Raw genomic sequence first — 21,280 nt, forward strand, 5'->3', positions numbered from 1 at the left:
ATTCTGCATAACTATGGTAAATTTCTCTATAATGGCTAGCTTCAACTTGAAGATATTTTCCCTATTGCAGGAGAGGAATACTGTAACTTAAACATCATGTAAATAAACGGCAATAAGATTTATAATATTACTACATTCTGTGGTAAATTATATAGAGAAATTGATCAAAACTAAGTAAAATTGTCAAAACTTATACCATTAACAGTAACCGAGTATGATAAACAACATGATAAAAAAACCATCATTATCAATAACAAATATTAAATATACAATATTACCCGGGAGCAAAGAGCTTGGTTACCATTTAAGATTAATGTAGGCGAAACATTAAATTTTGTTTCGTTGAGAGAGTTACTCTACGATTATTTCCTTTTTCTCACCAACATGCTTGTGTTACCTTGAAAGTTGCTGTGATCTTGAACGATACGCATACCATTAATAATCTTTAAAGTGAAAGATCCTCGCGTACCAGTTTAATCGCGATAGGTGTCATGCCTTTGAAAAACTATCTGGAATCTCTAAAAGTACATTAAAACTGGAATTTTTATCCTTCAGATTTCCACCACATTTCTCAATGAAAATTTTACCTGTGCTTCTTGGAAATTTTCATTAAAAGTATGAAAAAAATAGCCGCTGATATTTTTTTTACTTTAATTTCTTTGATTTTCTCAAGACGACTAATTTATATTAACCTCTTCTATTTTGTCCTAAGAATCGTGAAAACTGCGATCACTACTCATAGTCCTGGTCAAGATCATATAATCTCTCAAATTTGGAATCAACATTGGATATGTCTGATGTGTCTGCTAACAGTTTTGAAGCTGGAGACAAAATGTTGTTTGGACTCAAGTATATCTTATTACCTCGGGCATTACCAAGTGAAGTTTCATTCAGAGAAGGAACCCATTCAGGTAATGTTAAGGTATTCGAGAAAGTTCTCTCTTTGTGTTTGTGTGCGCTTAAACTAATGGATTCAGCTTCACGCTGTAATGTAAAAGTACATTCGTTAATGCAAGGCAGTGGATAAATGCATGCAACATCATTAAGAAAATATTTGGACTCATTTGGATAAAGCTCCCTGCAACCTCTCATGGCACTTTTTATCGTCCCACTTGCATGTTTGGCTTTTCTTGTAGATTCAATTTCGTCATTGTTCTCTGGTAACATCTCTAGCGACTCCATTGAACTGGACTGTGAGGAATAACTTGAACGCCTCTGAATGTTCAGCTGTGAAAATTTTTGAATCAACAAAGCAACATCAGAATCTCTTCGCTCTGTTCTGAAGTTATCAGGGATTTCCAAGTTATCTGATGAAAATTCTGTCTTCTTACTTACGTTGGTATTTGCTTTGGGGCATTTCTCATTAACACTCTTCATTGTACTAGGAAAATTAGTTTTTGTATCGTAAGCAAAGCTATTTTGGAAATAATCATCTGTCTCTTTCGGTCGTATATTACTCGAAGAGAATATCCCTTTTTCCATGTTTCTAAATTTTTCAATTAGTGATGCAACATTTGAATCTCTCCTTTCTACTCTGCGAGCGTCCGGGTAGTTTTCCATAAAGTGTTTGTTTATCCTGTTGTTACTAGAGTCGTTGTGAAGATTGTGAGAGTAACCCTGAACACTTGACCATTTTTCACGAATTGGTTCTAAAGACAGCGAGTGTCTTCTGTTGGTTAATATATCAAATTTCTTGACCAGGTGAGTAACATCCGATTGTCTCCGACCCTGACTTAAGTACTTTTTATGTGACGATGAGAAACCCTTTTCAAAATCTACGTCCTTACTATCAAAATACATTTCAGCTTGCTCGTGTCCCCCATAAGTCGGCTGATCCAAATCAACCCGACTGGAGTTTGGTATAAGATTTTGGGATTTGGTTTCCCATATATCAGAAACATAATTAGCAAACTCCTGTACTTTTAACTGTTTCATGAATTCTCCAGATTCATCTGTAGTAATCAATTCTTTATTTGGAAATGGAGACTTCGCATTTGAATCTTCAGCCTTCAACTCTGAATCCTTTTGCTGTATATAAGTGACATTGCAAGCATGTGCACTTTTAGAATCCAGTGACTTTTCAATTGGATAAGAGAGAGAATTTGACAGTGAACCTGTTTGACGTCCACTTTCATTGCTCGAGATGGTAGGCGCGATATGTTCTATTGAAGACACTCGAGATGAAATTGCTTCTGTAAAACAGTCAAAGTACATTTCACTACAATTTGACATAGTTAGGCTGTCTTTTGAGAATCCATGATTGTGCTCTTGCTTACCACTTTCTCGTAAACTTTCGTTACTATCAAAAGAGTCTAAGCACACTGTCATGAATGATAGATCCTGGTCTGTTAGATTTTCCTCTAGATCGGAATTTATTTCTAGCAAATCCACCTTTTTAACAGGGACCTTGATCATTTCAGAAATTTCCGAATCAATGATCGAAAGGTTAAGACAATCTTTCTCAATATTTGCTTGATCTTCAGTCTTATCAAGGTAATGAATAAATCCCGAAATATTAGTAAATTGTTCATAATATTGATTTTCATTAAACGTGGTCTCATTTATACATTCTCTTAGAATACAGCAGTCAGATTCTGACTCAGAGTTGCCAAGAGAATTATCACCATCGCTTTTTGTGTCTGTATCAAATTTGTTACCGGGCGACCCATTAGAATTACGAATTTCTTTTACAGAATAGATATTGTTGAAATTTTTGTTGAAGTATTCAAGTTCTTCAGGATACAGGTATCGAAATGGTTTGTTGGATACTCTGGAAGACTGTGTAGGAGTTTGGGAAGAATGTGCAGGAGTTTTAGGAGAATGCGTAGGAGTTCTAGGTGACAAGAAAGAGGTTTTCTTTAACTCTTGACATTCTGATTGGGAGGAGGCTTTTGATTCAGCATTATTTTTCTTTTGTCGAAGGCTTTGGCTTCTCTTAAAAGATTCTCCTACATACACAGACTGAGTTCTATGCAAGCGCAGGCTTTGGGTCCGTACAAATGGTTGAGCGTCATCTTCATCTTCGTCAAAGAATCTCAACTCATCAGAGTAAAGATAGCGAACTTTACCTTGAAAGTTTTTCCCCTTTGCCATTGGAGTACTTGTAGAATGTGTTTGCTCAGGGGAGAAGTCTTCAGTCTCTCCTCTACTGGACTGAGAGGAACTAGAAGAGATTTTCCTTTTGTTTAGTTTTGTGAACTTGTCAATCAATAATGCCACATCTGAATTTTTACGATTTAACTGGAACTTTCCATTGCATATATCCAGAGAGCCGAGGTGATTGTCACAAGAAGGGCTTAAACTTTCAAAATATCCAGGAGACTTCATAGGAGTGTATTCTTTATTTCTTTTAGGAGGTGATGCCCATTCTTCATCACTGTGGTAAGAGGAACTGTTTAAGTATTCTTTCTTGCAACTCTTAAATTTATCAATCAATAATGTAACATCAAACTCTCTGTCACCTTCAGTAATGTTTCTGTGTACATTTGGTACTTTTTCTTCAGATGTATGATCTATATTATTGAAAAGCTGCTCGTAATTTTGAACTATATTGACTTTTGAGTGTAGTTTTTCTTCTGCAGCATCCTTACGCAACATGTTATTTCCTTTGGTAATATCAATCTCGCCTACAAGAGATTTATTTAAAACTTTTGCAGCTTTCAGTTTTTCTGTTATGGGACTTCTATAATCTTCTTTATTTCTCTCATTCCCAGCATCAGTATTGGAATTTTCATTTAGTGTGTTTTCAGTCACTTCGTTTTCTTTCGTTTCAAGTTTTTGGGATACAGAACACTCAGAATATCGTTCCTCTCTGAATGTTACTGCCGTTTTACAATCCTTTGCAATGTCGTTCATCTGTATTATATTATCAAACTCTCTATCAAATTCATTTTCAACCATTGTCTGCCTACTTTTGCATAGAGATGAACTTGAAAAATTTGGGTGTTCCTCTTGAGACATATCAAGGATTTCATTGTGGGACTGTGTTTCCTTAGAACACTCATATAAGGGTATGTCTATTACCTGTACAATCCTTTTGAATGTGACATATTCACTATCTTCTGAACGCTCATATACTTTCTTATTCTTACGATGTAAATCTGGATAGGGCGTATCAAACTGACCTGAGAGACACCCCACTAATGTTGCCATTTTATTTTCTTTGATTTTAGATTGAGGAACATTTGATGATAGCACCTCTGTGATGGGAGTTTTGACACTGGATTCCTTTTCTCCTTCAGTGTATGTCTGAGGAAAAGTAACTGTCCTTTTTAAAGTTTTCTTAGCTTTTCCGGAAACTACCTCTTCGAACCGTTTGGCAAGATGTCTTACAGAAGGGGTGCCTGGATCCCTCTCAGTTTCTCTTTCTTGTTTTTTCCATGCTGATACAAATTCGTAATTTGGACTCTTTGACCTTGATTCCTTCAATGTATTATCCTCAACGCATTCTATGCCTGAACTTTCATTGCAATCAGATTGAGCTACTCTATCTTTTCCTTTCATTATTGGCCTTTTTCCCAGTTTCTCCTTGGGTGATGAATATCTTTGTACACACTCTTTGGTACGCCCATGTATGTCATCCTTTTTAGCAAATGAAGAAGCTCTCTTTAACTTGGGAGATGAGGTCTCAAACTGCATCTTTAGATGGTTTACCACTTTAGGTGGTACATGTTCATTAACATTACCGCCATTCAGTGAAGAAGGCTCACTCTTAGTCCTATCTAGTGAAGGTCTGTAATTATGGTTATAATTCTTCGGCTCACTGTTACTTACTTTTGATATTCTCTCAGATTTACACTCTTCACTTTCAGGAGAACCTTTAGCAAAACACTTGAATACTTTAGATCGCTTGGATGAACTTTCTTTGAAAGACTGGTCATAGCCATCGCCTTTGTTAGAACTCCCTTCAGAAGAAGAATCATATATGAAGGTGTTTGAAGCATTTTCAAACTTGCGAAGAAGCTTTTTCACCGAAGGTGGAGGGGGAGGAGGTGTATGGTCTGAAAGATTACATTTATTATCACAGGATGGAGATTCCCATTTATTACTAAGTGATCTTACTAATTTTCTCTCTCTGCTTCCACTTGAAATCTTATTCCCTGAGAAATTATAAGTTGTATCACTTTCTTTGTTTTGGCCGACTTTCTTTGTAACTCCTTGTGGTTTACTTCCATTCATACATACTGAATTGCTCCCGAGTGGTCCATGAGAATCGTTTTTACATTTACAACTTATTGTGATTGAACTATCAGATGCTGATCGTTGGTGTTTTTTAGGTATAGTCTTAGAATATTTACAGCTGCCTGAAAACCCCGTTGCAGAGTTGCCATAACCAGGGACAGCAGAGCTGGGAAATTGTTGGCCTGTGGTGCTACTTTCTTTATGGGTTGTAAATGCATGGGAAAATGGGACAGTAGACCTTTCAACACTCATCCCATTAAGTGCCAAAGATGGGGAACTAGTTACATCCGAATTTGTAGCATTTGCATTTAAGGCACGAGCCAACCGTGATGTAGTACAAACATTATGACTCTGAAACGCCGCAGAGCAGTAAGCATATGCAGGTAAATCCGGTTGGATTGTTAAAATATTGTTTGAAGCATCACAATGCAGCAGATAGTCTACCACATCAAAGTCTTCTTCCATTTCAGTATTTTCTGGGATGAAAATCACTTCTTCCTCTATAATTATAAATAGGAGGGGTAGAAGACAGGTTTCCCTTTATTCTTTTCACCAGCTGCTGGAAAAGAAATAACATTCATTATGGTATCTGTCCAAGCTAGAAATTTACAGATTTGAATAAATGTTTATATATGATTTTACATCAATGGAAATTTATTCGTATGAAATTAAGTAATTGTAACTTTTCTGATAAAGATGCCACCATATAAATGTACATATCTGTTGAAATATACAACTGGAAAATGGCCTTTATGTAAGAAAAAAATGACCTTTATTTCGGGAAAAAAAATTAATCTAACTTCAGATGGGAACTTCCAAAAACTGTACTAGATTAGTACTTTTACTAATTTACAAACTTTTCTTCTTGGAATAAGTCAGTCTCCCTGATCCTGTATGGGAGTGATGTTTAATATTCCAGCAACCACTTGTTTACCCATCATAGGGGTGGGGAGGTTTTCTAGGGCCAGGACTTTTCTTGATACTCTAAACTAATGAATCCTTCTCCCCCTGAAGGGGAGGTGCAGCCTGGAATAAAGTACTCGGCATATGATGAACAATAGGTTTGACATTCATTCCATCAGTCTTTGCCTTGTCAAGGTAAGATCGTGATTATTATTCCTTACAGTATAATATAATAAAAATGTTGCTCAGATGTGTAGCTTACCAGCAACAATGCCCGATTGATTTTTATCCATGGAAAATATACTCTTTCTTGTGTGGGATGAATTATTCATACAACTACGAGTAACCACCACAAGGACAAGAAGTGGTTATACTCTAAATACAATGAAACGGGTTAGTACTACCAAACTCCTGCCTTCATCCCCTAGCTGATTGCAAGGGTCTTTTAGGAGGCCAAGTTGGGACAAATGACTTTGTGACCTCGTCTGAACAGTACCTCAAGCCCCTCAACGGTTAAAGCCTCTGCTCCATTGATTGCTCATTTAACCCGAATAAGACGGTTTTGACACCTTTTTCTCGAGTCTACTAGTTCTAAGGAAAAGTTGTCTACATGATATTTAATGTCGAGTCCTCTTTAGATAGCAATTCAGAGTCCTAGACAAAATAATCTCAATTACCACCTGACACTTAAGTGAAGAAAGGGGATGGGAAAGTTCTCGAAACTGGGCTTGTGCGCGTTAAGTGTCCAAGAGGACAAGACGCTATACTCTTCAGTCGAAAGACCGCTCAAAGCAGAGTGGTAGCCTGTCTCGGCCACGACTGAAGGGGCTTCTCTCGCTGTAGCTAGAAGAGAAATTCTGATTGCTCATTTAACCCGAATAAGACTGTTTTGACACCTTTTTCTTGATTCTACTAGTTCTAAGGAAAAGTTGTCGACATGATATTTAATGTCGAGTCCTCTTTAGATAGCAATTCAGAGTCCTAGACAAAATAATCTCAATTACCACCTGACACTTAAGTGAAGAAAGGGGATGGGAAAGTTCTCGAAACTGGGCTTGTGCGCGTTAAGTGTCCAAGAGGACAAGATGCTATACTCTTCAGTCGAAAGACCGTGCTCAAAGCAGAGTGGTAGCCTGTCTCGGCCACGACTGAAGGGGCTTCTCTCGCTGTAGCTAGAAGATAAATTCTGTGATCTGTGGTAGAGATACTTTGACCAAAGTACCCTTTCTACACCAATCCCAGAATATAGCTCCCTTTCCCTGGTAGACAGCTGCAAAGGATTGTCGTAAGTACCAAGACATCTCTAAGGAGATGAGGAGGGTTCCAGCTGTAAAATGCATGTGTCTTTGGGAATTGGTCGAACCTCTGAAGGTTTTGGCAACAGAAAGAGTTCCATAGGGGTAGTTCTCTTTTAACCACAAGTTTAGTGTTTAACAGACTTGGATACCACTATGCTTGTGGCCATCTGGGAGCCACTACTTACTTTAACTTACTTTTAGGGATTTATTTCTCGCCCTCCATCAGACACTAAGAGTCTGTTCAGGCGGGCCTTGATGTGTGAAAAGAATTTCTTTCCAGTTTATATTTTGCTCTATCTTTTCAGTTATTCGCTAGCATTTGTATTCAGGCTTAATAGTTTTCAGATCACCATTATAACACTTTCCAAAGAGATAAGTCTTCAGGTTTTTCTTGAAAGCTGCCACATTTTTGTTATTCTTGACATCAAGTGGAAGGTCGTCGAAGAGTCTCTGTGCAGCATAACAAAAAGTTCTTCCTCCTATTGTATGATTCACACTAATTTCGAATAGTCTATATGGGTCATCAGCATGTCTAAAGGTGCATACACAGTGTGCTGATGTTTCGTGTTAATACGCCATATGACGTTAACACGTGTTGGCAAAAAATCTGGAACCGACGTTCTCATAATGCAGTTCACACTGGTCTTATATGTTGCGTAACACGTCAGCTGACGTGTTACGCGACATAACATGCATAAGATCAAATTCAAAACTACCAGACATTCGTCAGAAGGAAATCTGCGTCAGATAGGTGTAGGCGCATATTATTGTATAGTGTTTTGATATTATTCAATAGTGTTTCAAAGTTATTCTATAGTGTTTCGATATTATTCTATAGGGTTTCGTTATTATTCTATGTTTTGAAATTATTCTATAGTGTTTCTATATTATTCTAGGTTTTGAAATTATACTATACCTTTCGGCGTTTATCACATTTTTTTTCCAGAAGTAGCAAGCACTATAGCTATTGCTACTAACTGCTCCTCTTCTTCATAGAGTTCATTTAACATTTTCATTTTTTTTTCAATTTTTACAACACAAAATTGGAGGATAATAAAGAAAGAACGTTCTCACTCCACAAAAAATAAAATCTTTCCGACGTAACACGCATCAGCTAAATAGAAAAGTCGTTTTGTTATATGATGCAATCTGTTGCTGTGTGTTGACACGTCATATGGCGTGTTAGCACGAAACATCAGCGTAGTGTGTATGCACCTTAATTCTTACAGCAGCGCTAGTAGCTTGAAGCTAGGGGACTAAGCAATCACGAAGATATTTAGGCTTATCACTTGTAAGTGCTTTGTGAGTCAACAAACAAATCTTAAATTCAATTCTAGCCTTAACAGCTAACAAATGTAGATCGATCAGTGCAGGAGTTATTCTCTCCCGAAATTTAATGCCTTTTATCAGTCTAACCACCCGGTTTTGCACATTTTGAAGCTTTCTTAGTAGTGTATTGGGCAATTTATAGTAGAGAGAATTGCAATAATCAAGCCTTGATATTACGTGACTCATCACTAAAATTTTTGTACTGTCCTCTTAAATATTTTCTAATAAATGCTATGTTTCTCAGGTGATAGTTACACACTTTCACTGCGTTCACTATTTGATCCCTCATTGACAAATCATTGACAAATTACAATCTATCAGTACACCCAAATTTTTCACAACAGGCACAATCATAACATCAGCGTCACCAATTTTCATACTATGAAATAACTGGCAATTCTTCAAAGCCACCTTTGTGCCAAAAACATACATTCTGTTTTATCATTTAATTTAAGCTTTTTCCTCTGCATCCATGTTATTATTTCAGTCATTATCTCATCAATTTTCTTCTTTGTATCTTGTGTTGTTGAAATTGAAAGGTAGAACTGAGTATCATCTGCATATAGTTAAAAGCCCACTTTTTGTTTTTTCAAGATATGTGATAGCTTGATAGTATATATGTTGAACAAGATAGGGCCCAGAACACTACCCTGTGGTACACCTTTCATAAGAATTCTCTCACTAGATCGGTTTCCAGAAACTTCTACAATAGACTTCCTGTTCGTTAAGTAGCTTCTCAAAAATTCCTGTGCTTCCTCAGTCACTCCTATAGACTTTTAAGTCGTCAAGTAAGTACTCGTGCATAACAGTATCGAAAGCAGCACTAAGATCTAACTTAATCAGAATTCCACACTTTCCCTCATCAAGAAGACCTATCATATTCATTATTGAGCATAAGGTAGTTTCTGTAGAGTGATTAGCTCTGTAGGCCGATCGATTTTCCGGGAATACCTCTAACTCATCAATATGCACCCATAATTGCTCACTTATGAATTTTTCAATAAGCTTCGACATGAAGGATAAATTTGAAATGGGCCTCTATGAATTTAGTTCATTTTCCTTTGTATATTGGTTTGATCAACGCATTTTTTTCACAGCTAGGGAAACTGGATTATGATATACTTAGGTTAATTATATTTAGGGAAGAAGTATATACAACTTGCTTGTTTGGAGCTTCACTTATTGAGCTATTTGGGAAAGGGTCGTTTCCACAATATGTATTGTTCATCCTTCTCATAACCTTTAACAAGTCACGCATATTTATTTCCTTAAATTTTACTAACTTTTTACCCTCCTTCACTGGCATAACTGACTGTCCTAACTGATTTTGGGGGAAACCTCTATAAATTTTATAAATTTTTTCATTAAAGAATATAGCAAATTTCTCTGCACAGACATTATCGGGCAAGACATATTTTTTCTTTAATCCCATCAAATCATCTAGGTTTTTTGAAACTCCCTCATGTTATTAGTTGTAGAATTTTCTTTTAGTTTTTTCTAACATGATTTTATAGTCTTCTCTGGCCTTATTGTATAGATTTCTGGCTTGTGGGGATTTGGCTCTTTTTCCATCTACCTTCCATCTTAAGTTTATGTCTTTTTGCCTTTAATAGCTCACTATTATACCATCTGACATTTCGTGTACAACTATTAGTTTGCTCTTTATAGGGCACTTGGTATCATACATTTTTCTAAAATTTTCATTATATTTTTTGGTATAACACCCAACACATTCTCTATCTACCATATGTTCACATTGTATTTTCTCACAAGACATTTGCGCTACACTAACTTCAATAAAATTCTCAGCATCGAAATTTTCTCGTTCCCTATATGTAATCCATTTCTTCAATACTCTGGTGCAATTTATATTAACATCAAAAGTGATGAGTTTGTGTTTTTGAGATCTCAAAATCTGGTTCAACTTCAAAGTTTCTTATTAGGTCAGAATCTTTCCCACATATGACCAAGTCGAGTGTATGACCACCTACTGACGTTGACACCAAAACACTGTTTATTAAATTAAACATCAAATACTTCGAGTTCTTTAGCCTTATCATCATTTTCATCATATACCCAACAATTAGTCTCTCCACCAATTAATGTATTTTTTAATATCGTCCACCCCACTCACAAGAACACTAAATTCTTAGATGAATTTCTTCATGTTACTCCCTGGTGGCCAATACAATGATATTATATTCAATACCTTACTGTTTCTTGTCAGTTTTAAATAGATATATTCAAACGTTTCAAATACTATTTCATTCATGATAGAAACCCCAGAGAAGGTTTTTGACACGAAGACACCCACTCCTTCTCCAGTTTTATCCTTTCTTGGTACGTGGTAGAAATCATGAGTACACGGCGTCATCTCCTGAATCTTAAGAGTTATCACTAATATTTCCCTGCAACCAAGTTTCAGTTAATAAGCATAAGTCTAATTCTATTTCATTAATAAGATTTATAATCATTATGGTTTTATTCCCCACCGATTTAATATTTATCAGACCTACCCTCAAGGTACTAGCGCTGCTATAAGAGTTAGACATGCTGATGACCCATATAGACTATTCGAAATTAGTGTGAATCATGCAATAGGAGGAAGAACTTTTTGTTATGCTGCACGGAGACTCTTCAGCGGCCTTCCACTTGATGTCAAGAATAACAAAAATGTTGCAGCTTTCAAGAAAAACCTGAAGACTTATCTCTTTGGAAAGTGTTATAATAGTGATCTGAAAACTATTAAGCCTGAATACAAATGCTAGCGAATAACTGAAAAGATACAGAGCAAAATCTAAACTGGAAAGAAATTATTTTCACACATCAAGGCCCGCCTGAACAGACTCTTAGTGTCTGATGGAGGGCGAGAAATAAACCCTTAAAAGTAAAAGCAAGTTAATTCCTCAATATTTAAGGTTTTCATACATAAAGGACCTGATCATTCTAGATACAAATCAAGAGGACATTCAACTACTAAGGCGATTCCCTGTAGCTGAAGTGAAGGCATGCATTTGGATTCTAGATTTTTACTAACAAGATTTTTTGCTAGGATAAAATTCAATTTGCCTGTAGAAACACATTGTACATGGACAACACCACCAAACATTACTTTACTGCTATCAGCAAAAATCAATAACCTGTAGGTATCATAACTGCTTCCGACAAACCTAGGAACTTTGATGACAGAAGAGTTGGCCTGTTTAGCAATATTTTACCATTCTCTCTGGCGATCATAATCCAATGGTTGATCCCAACCTCTCTGGCGATGCTTATCCAATGGTTGATCCTAACCTATGTCTTTATCACACACTAATTTGTGTATGAGAAGTCTGCTACGATTATGTAAAGGGCCACTGAAATTATAAAGATCAAACTGAGAAGCTATTGTACTTTAAGATTTCCCTTTTTGTATGTGCCTTTGTATTAAAATTAATGGTCTTGGTGCATAGTGTCCTTTTCATGATTCCACACAAGTCCTAGTAATTTTACTTCTGATTCAGTCTTGCATTTAGTTTCGGAATCGATAATTTCCTGCAATTCATGTTCATTTGTTATGAACTGCTGCAAACTAAACTGGTATGGCTAAAAAATACCCTTAACTTTTCCATAGGTCCATTTAAGGTCTACAGGAGAGTCTAAAGCTATGGTACAATTATCCATGTAACATAACCGATATATTAATTTCTAAAGTTCTACTAGAGAGGCTATCTTCACCTTCAACACCCAATATCAGTATTTTATAAAGAGCTATCCGTAGTAATGAAGGGCTACTGTAAATCTTAACCCAAAATTCAACCTAACATTTCTGTAACATACAATAGTAAAATCATTCCTCTCCACATCACGATAGCATAAACAAAGTAATCTATTGTTGTCTACATCACTTAAAGCCAAACTATTAAATGCGTTGCACATGTCAAAACATAGCAAATTAGATCCAGATCTTAACTGCCATAGAACAGATACAATTTTTTTTTTATCCAAAGTTGTACCAGGAAAATGGCTGTGTGATGGCTGACAGTTATTTCCTTATTACTTTCCTTTTGACAAAGATTAGAAAGGTATACCACACGACATTTCGTCGTTTCACGGTTCAATTTAAATGCTCCCATATGAGGAAGAAAACTGTGACTAGGGCGTTCTTCCAAGAATTGGGGAAAGTTATAAATTTTCTTTTAATTATACCACTATTCTCTTATTCTTTAAATACACCAACCATAAGCAGTAATTTAGTTTTATCTCTATTTTTTTTTCAAGTTAGAAACTTTCACTGCCTTAGCCAAATTATAATTATTACTCAGTAAATGAGCTACCCTAAAATTCCACGAGAGGAACTACAATTCTGCCACCAGTATCTCTTCATATTATCAAGTGCATACTCACCCCGTTATTAAGCTCTAAATCCTTATCTTCAGAATGTTCCCTATGCAAGGTAATGTATTTAGAACAATTGTCCTCCAACACATGATTTAAAGCGATTTCAAGCTGAGATTCTATTAAGTTACCCTTCTCGCCTAACACTGAAAATTCTGTGGAAAGCAAACTTTCTTCAACAGGCAAGTCAGACATTAAACAACACCTGTTAGTATAAGTAATATTTTGAATATTAAACCCTGGGACTAAAGTTAAATTGCTACCAGAATTACTTCTATCTGATGAATTACTTCTATCTGAAAGACCTCCAAGGAGCTGATCTATGCTACCCTGAAGTAATACCCCTGCATGAGCAAATAGAAGTTCTTTCTATAGCAAACAAGTGTTCGCTTTGAGGTAGACAATAGCAAGATTTTGAACCCAGAATAACATCTATCCCATCAATAGAATTATCATAAGAAATCTTCATCAGCAAGTGAATAACCTATTTTTGAAACCATTAACTACTTTACACAATTTAGGAAGTTTATTACTAATCCTTGGAATACAAATTGCATGAATAACATTCATAACACCATTGATTTCAATGTTAGCCTCCACTAACTTAGTAGAATAGTTAAAAAAAAAACGCAGAAAAGCAATGAAAAAAGAAGAATTAATGCCATTTAAAGTTGGAGATCTTCCTTAAGTTGTCAGCAACATAATTAGAAATTATATTTGCTTGACAACCACTGTCTTTCAACACCTAACTCAGGGTAATTAAATTTACTGATAGTATTTTCAAACTCAATGAAAAACCTATGCAAAAGAATAACCTTGCTTATCCGCTTCAAGCGAATTAACCAAAAGAAGACTACTACCGGTTATCTGATGTTTCAGTAACAACAATTTTGTCATACTTAGGGTAATTAGATTTACTGATAGTATCTTCAAACTCACTGAAAAACCTTTGCAAATCTTTATCATCAGAACTATTATAACTAGGCAAGGGAGCAATGGGGCTTCTTAATAAACTGCGAGCCACACTGATCACCAATAGACCTCAAGAGACCCAACTACAGGAGTTTTAACAGCCAATAAACATGACAGTAATTCATCCTCGTAATCATGACACTCCTTTAGCTATATTTCAGCCTTCTCTTCTTCCTCCAAACTCCACTCTTCAAACTTGTTAGGACAAAATTTTTGTATTCAAATCTTATAATTTACACATGCAATTCTCAAATGAAGCTTTAACTTATCCCTCTTCAACAACGACAAATTATCAAAACTTATAATCTTTCTATAATTTCCAGTAACATTTCCTTAAATATTGACGAGAATTAAGAAGAACTTTAAGCGTACCCCACATTATGGAAGTTATATTTCCAAACAACTAATACAAAACTATAAGACGAAAACTTATAAAAAATCTAGTAAAGCTCGAATGAAAACACCGAATAATCACGATCATACCTATCAAGAAAAAACATCTGGGCGCAAAACTGAACAAAATCACCGAATCCTGTCAGGGTCCCCATACTCGAAATGAGAAAAATACGAATCTATGCCAAACAATTTATAAACAATATTCATTAAGGTAAATTATATCTTAAAGCATAAATTCTATACGGCGAGAAATAACGTCACCCGAAAGTTGGTATCATCAGCACTGACTACCAAGCTCTTCCTACGTTCAAATAACTCGAACCTACGAAAAAATTTGAAAGAATTAACACCCAACAAGATCAAAGGTAATTAGTTGAAATTAAGATGTAATTCATAGTATCTTGCTGAAAATAATGTAAATAGATAATAATTAATAGGGTGCAAGCTTATTTATTCATAGGTTCGGCGAATACGCATTTTTAAAATGGCAACTGTAAAGTCTAGTTCGGTGTACCAAGAGGACGAGATCTACCTCAAAGAATGCCTTGCGCTGCTTGTTCAAGTAAAAGGATCCTCCATAAGCGTTGTTGAATTTTCTGATAGTCGACAACATCAGCTTCACAGGCGAAAGTATTACAAAGAGAAGCAAATCCAGGCGATCCCCCTTACCGCCCATTCATCAATCCAAAGGTAGGGATGATGATCGCGAAGGTCCTACATTTTATACATACCTAGAGAATGGAGCAACAAGTATCCCCATACAAAACTAATAAGGAAGCTTTGGAGTTAAATGTTCGCAGTGGAGGGCGAAAGTAATCGTGTGTCCCGTCAGGGGTAACTTCCAAAGTAACCGAAGTAAACATCGCACAGTATACTCTGTACAGGCACCACTATTAAATAGTAGTTACGCTCTGAAAGGTAGTAAATGGGTCTCTTAACTATTTGGGCACACTTATGGAATTAATAAAATGCAGCAAGATATTCTTAAATTTACTCTAAGCTAATTTTACTTAGAACAAATAATAAGAGAATCTCCTTAGCAACATCTAATTAAATTATTTCACGTCTACTTTACCCGTGAAAACAAAAAGGAAATAGAAGGCAGAATTTCATACGTAGCTAAATGAGAATGCCAATTTAACATTTCTGTACACCTTACAAGACATCCATGGTAAATTCAGGCAGATTAGTCTTAATGTACGCGTGAGGTCGACAGGGGTTCACTCTACTTCAAATTTCTGTTTGTATAAAAGAATCCAACAAAGATGCAAATATCTGAAATAATTCCAAAGTAACATGTATAAAATGTTCGTTAAATCCCTCTTTCGTCAGACATGGAAAGCACTGGTCTCAGCAAGGGTGTAAGCCGAGACTACATAACATATCCTAAACAGGTGGGAAGAAATTTTTCACTTGGGTGGGTATGTAGTTGTTCAACAGGCATTTAGCCCGATAACCTTCCCCGCAAGAGCACCTCGGTTATTAAAAGTATTTTTCAATCTGGGATCCTGGAATAAATCTCATTTATACAACTCACTATCCCAGAGACGTTTATTTCTTTTTTCAAACCACCCAATTTCCTCTAACAAACGGAATTAAGGACGAAGAGTCTTGATAACTATTACGGTTGTCCTTAAATAATTTGACCTGAGCTACTTCACCAAACTTATGTCAACTCAAATAGTCAAAGGATAATTAGATTTCACTTAAGGGTCCCTTCATCACTTAAATTTATTTTACAAGAGTTTAGGATCACAATTATCTATTTTAGTTGCCTTGTCTTGCAGACCAAATAGAATACTCGTGGTAAGCACTGGAAGTTTCCTTTCAATTAGGTGATACGGTTAAGCTCTGTATTAATCTTATTTTCACAATAACAATCCTTCACGTTATCGTAAATGCATTTTATGATTGGGGTCTCGATCATATTTGAGGAATTCGGGAGAAAACACTAATTATTAACGTCCAGTGCTCAGAGCAGCAATATCATCTAAAGGTTTCTTACTTGCCTAACACACACATTGCTTTAGAATATTTGGAAATCTAGATCATCAAAGCCACTAAGTTTTTTTCCAAATGGCATCCTTTATTAGCTTTTTGACCATGGACACACTTCCTATCCTTTAGTTTATTAAACCTCTGAGATACTGATCAAACTGAAGACATTTTGAGCAAAATATTCACCATCAACTGAATCAAGACATTTGGTAAGCCATTGAAATGTACTGTAAATTCCTAAGTTAGTGGCAAACTCAGAAAATTAATTTCCTCTGTAGCCCATAACAGTATACGTGATTGTGTATAACAAGTTACTACTGGTATCAGCAGAGGTAACACTTTCAATATTATCCTGGACCAATTACAAAGTTTTTTGCAATAGATTTTTACTTTTTATGTAACAAAATATTGCATACGTGAGGCAGAGGTTGCATCTTGCTTCAGGCCACAGAGTGGAGAGATTGGAGACTGAAAAGCTAAGTTGGGTTATTGTGACGTGTATGGGAACCAACTGCGTCAACGTGCAAAAAAAAAATCCAATCTGATAAAAAAGGATCACACTTGAATCGATGTCTTATGAACTTTTGATGTATGACTATTATTGGCATCTTTACTAATGCCATGCCATATGAACTTCAACTTCAGTAACACCGCAGTAGATTAGCACGAGGGGAGCGAGAAGCCAAGGATCAATTGGAACATGTTGGCGCATGGGAACAGGTAACTGTGGACGTGGCTTACAAATTCAGACATCACTTAAGGAAGTGGCATTTGAGTTATTGAGGGCCTTCAAATCCATTCCCAGTAGGACAGCGGCCAGCGTGTTTCTGGATAGGACATCGGCTAAGGGATTTATTGAATGGTACAGTTTTATGGCAGGAAGATGTTGGCACTGACCAGGTATTTGACTGTCAAATGAAAACCATAAACAAGGGGCATTTGGTCCGTGCAAATGTCAAATAATGTGCCCCCCCCCAAAGTAGTTGAAGTGACATGCAGCCAAATAGAATGCAAATAGTTTGTGGTGGAAGGTAGAGTACCTGGAGTCCACCTATGAAAGGTTTCTACAGTACTGTATTAGGCCAAGGGGTATAGAGATTCGTTCATTTGTTCGAGTAGTGCCCCAATGGCACTGTTACTGTCATTTGTGTTGAGTAGGAAGGGTGCAGTTGGGACGGGAAATGAGAGAGCAACCGCAGTTGATAAGTTTTTTTTTTTTTTTTTTTTTTTTTTTTTCAAGCAGCATACTCCTGATTTTAGGATTTGCCCTGGAGAGAATCTCAGGAAGTGGGTGAGTGTGACAGCTGGTGTTGTCAAGAACCAGCGATAGTATACCATGCCTAAGCACTCCTGCAGTGCTTCGACAGTCTAGGGCACGAGGAATACCTTCGAAGGGAGGGAGTCAATGCCTTCCAGAGTGATCTGATGACCCAAGAATGTTGCTTCCTTGGCACCAAAGGTACACTTGTCGTACCCGATTAAAAGGCCGTTCTGCTGCTCGTGGTCAAGGTCCCGAGGATGATGAATAGGCGATCCTCTTTGGAAAGGAAGGATATTAGTACGTAATCAACGTTAATATGTGCACAATGGTAGGTTCCAGAAATGCCGTAAGTCGTTGAAATGTGGCCCCTGCATTATGAAGTTCAAAGCAGGAGTAATTGAAAGTATATGTGCCAAAGGGCATAGTGATGGTGGTTTAAGGGGGAAAGTCTTTTGGGTTCGTGGGCATCTGATAATACCCTCCATGAGGTAGAGAGTCGAAAATACTTCGTGCTACGAAGGTTACTGCGTGGCGAGTAGCCAAATAGAAAAGTGTAGGAAGAGATGGCATCAATAGTCGGCGAAGTTACACATACACACTCATTCATACACACTAACTCTCCGGTCAGTAGAAGCGAGACAGGGTGCACTTCCTCAGAGCAAGATGTGCTTGCCAAGAATTCCTGTGTCCAACTGCATAATTGTACCCAACATAACTGGTACTCTGAAAATAGTATTCTTTTTTATCGTAAAAAGAAAGGAAAGGAACAGAAAACTAAACTGTACTCTCATCGGGTATGGGTAAACACAAGGGATTCGTAAATTAGACATTTGGCTATGAACACCTACAGTATGTATTCAATAAACGTGAGGATGCTGTATTAGGCCAACTAAGAAAAAGACTGCAGAAAACTATTATTTACATTGCATATAAAAGTGTCTTCTTGTTATGGGCAGATTAGCCCCCAAAAAATTATCGAATAGATTTATCCTGGTGGATATGTCGAAGCTATCAATAAGGTTTTAAAAGTCCATAAAAAAAAAAAAAAAAAAAAAAAAAAAAAAAAACCAAGGCATATGAAAGTCTCCTGCTAAGGAGAGGATATAAGGCTAGTTAGAAAATGTCAAGTAGTGTAATGCAATGGAGTTTCTTAGAGAAGAATTAAAAAAAAAAAAAAAAAAAGCTTAACCTTTAATGTTCACTGGACGCCGATGGGAGAGGTGCAAATAGCATATTAAAAGAAGGACCGATTTCCAATAACGAGCACGTTAATACGATGAAGGAGTTACATTCTATATGTTATACTAAAGTGATACTGGCGAAACTTTCTGCTAACAAGACAGGATAGGATACTCTTAAGGCCAAATAGATTCTTATGTGGAGAAAGTACTAAGAATCAACAATTTTAAAGACTTCGATTCTAGGCGATTTTATAAATATTGACGGTATCAAAAATTTTACCCGACTTTCAGCAGATATTCAAAGATCAACGGAAGCTCCATTTTCATAATCATGGATCTATACAGATATGCCAGGATCCATGCGGCTTCAGAATGAAATTGCCAATAACAAAAACAAGCAAAACATTGAACAAAATTTCAGAAAAGGTTAAATATGATATAAACTTTAAAGTGTGTAATACCGAAGAGTTAATGCCTAAAGTAATAAACGCGAACGAACTTTCAGTAAGGTTGGAATAACATAAGAGGAGGCAGGTGAATTATTGTTATTAAAATGAGAGATAACCTAGCCCTTTGAAAGACAGAGGTGAATGAACATAACTATTACGAAGGTGTGATTAAGAGTACAATTAGTGGGTTTGGTTAGACAGGCAGTGACAGGACAGTCAAAATCTGAAGGGTGAGAATGATCTTCATTCATGTTGGCCTCCTTCCAAGATCCAAGTGCTTTTTTTAGCAAAAGGCCAGATTACTCTTGACAGCTATAATCCTACATATAAGGATTTTTATTTTTATTTTTATTTTTTTTTCAAGTTTAAACTTCTGATCCATTTTGTTATTCTATGTATTTCTTTTGAGAAGAAATACACAGTCGAGTATATTTTGGGCATTAGTTCACACCCAAATTCCAAATATTAGCTCTCATAAAATGGAGAGGTCCCAGAAATTTACTGTGCCAGAAATTTACTGTGCCCGACAGCGAATTTCAATGAGCCGAGGGAAGCCAATGGAGTGATTTAGAAGATTAATTTGGAGCTTATGGATGCCAGTCAATTTTTATATTTTACTCTTCGCTCATTAAAAAGTTCCAAAATGTGGTACCTCTAGCCTGTTTCATTGTTACCAGATTAAGTCTGAATATTGAAAAGCAGGTGTGCCATCCACCTAAGATGCAAAGTTTCTGACAATTATCCCCTAGCATGGAAATTGAGCTCAAAATCATGTATGCAACTACCCCGCATCAGGATTGAGCTTTCGGGTTCTCTGGGAAAAGGGCAATGGTGCGATATACTGAACCAGCAGATGAGAAAATATAGGAACTAAGTACTTGGGTACTCTTTTTACCTACGTATGCTGTATACCTTGCATTCCAGACACTTAAATGTCCATTCTTATAAATAAGTAAGGGATAATATTTGAACTAGGAGTGGGAGGAATGATTGAACTTTTAAGTTCCAATTTTTGTTTTACACTTAATTTCTAGGCTCTATCACGACGAGAGGTAGAAATTTATCCTCCCATAATTTTCATTATTTATAAGTAAAGCTAAATTTGGAGAGCTTTGTCTATCTCTAAAAATTCTTAAAAGCTAAAAGATTGCAACCATGCTCTTGTCTACAACCAGTCACGTCAAGCCTAGACAAAAACTTCCCAGAAAAGTGGCATTTCACGGTAATTTAAGTAAAAAAAAACAAAGGTTTAACAACTAAATTCTATCAAGCATACAAGAGAAGTTACTGGTGAACATGGAACCTGAAAGGCAAGCCTTAATCTGAAGCAAGGTTGAAGCAGCTCTTACAGTAAGAACAGGAATAAACAACTGCGCAATGGAATAGTGGGTACATTTTGTGATAACTACTACTAACAGACTAGGAAATATCTGGTGACAACAGGTTAATTAGAATTCAAATAATTCTGGTCTGGTATACGTGAGCAATGTATTAAGTGGACATTCAAAACCAGTTTTATCTAAAGGAATCAAGGTCATATTGCTCGAAGCTTTGGCTGGGATAACTATTCGCCGACGAATAGCAATAGGGGGAAAACTGCGTAGTTACTGTATGAAATAAGAGATGATGTAAGTTGGGCAAAAAGATGGAAGGGCAGTTGGAATTTAAATTAGAAGCCTAAAATGGACACTGCAAAGACCCCATTATAATACCTGCAGTAGAGAGAGAGAGAGAGAGAGAGAGAGAGAGAGAGAGAGAGAGAGAGAGAGAGAGAGAGAGAGAGAGAGAGAGAGAGAGAGAGAGAGAGATCCTACATACAGGAAATAATTTAACTTCCTATGGAATGCCAACCACTGGTATACGAACGACCTGGATGACGAATGACCTCGTTGAACTGCACCCAAAATCGCTGAAGTAAAGCTTTCGTATGAAGGA

The 21,280-nt window shown here is 36.5% G+C and overlaps 1 protein-coding gene across 2 annotated transcripts in view; it reads right to left on the minus strand.

Annotated features, from left to right (window-relative positions):
• Positions 1-260: 260 nt before the first annotated feature.
• The window catches only part of LOC137654569 (uncharacterized), a 30,720-nt gene continuing 9,700 nt past the window's right edge, over positions 261-21,280 (minus strand). Inside the window, exon 2 of one of the 2 annotated variants that reach the window (XM_068388313.1) lies at positions 261-5,740. In XM_068388313.1, the coding sequence (XP_068244414.1) occupies positions 733-5,646 (4,914 nt within the window). In that variant the 5' untranslated portion in view covers positions 5,647-5,740 and the 3' untranslated portion in view covers positions 261-732. The remainder of the gene's footprint in view (positions 5,741-21,280) is intronic. The other variant, XM_068388314.1, reaches the window with a different exon arrangement.

Source organism: Palaemon carinicauda, chromosome 15, assembly GCF_036898095.1.
Source record: "Palaemon carinicauda isolate YSFRI2023 chromosome 15, ASM3689809v2, whole genome shotgun sequence".
Taxonomy (NCBI): Eukaryota; Metazoa; Arthropoda; class Malacostraca; order Decapoda; family Palaemonidae; genus Palaemon; species Palaemon carinicauda.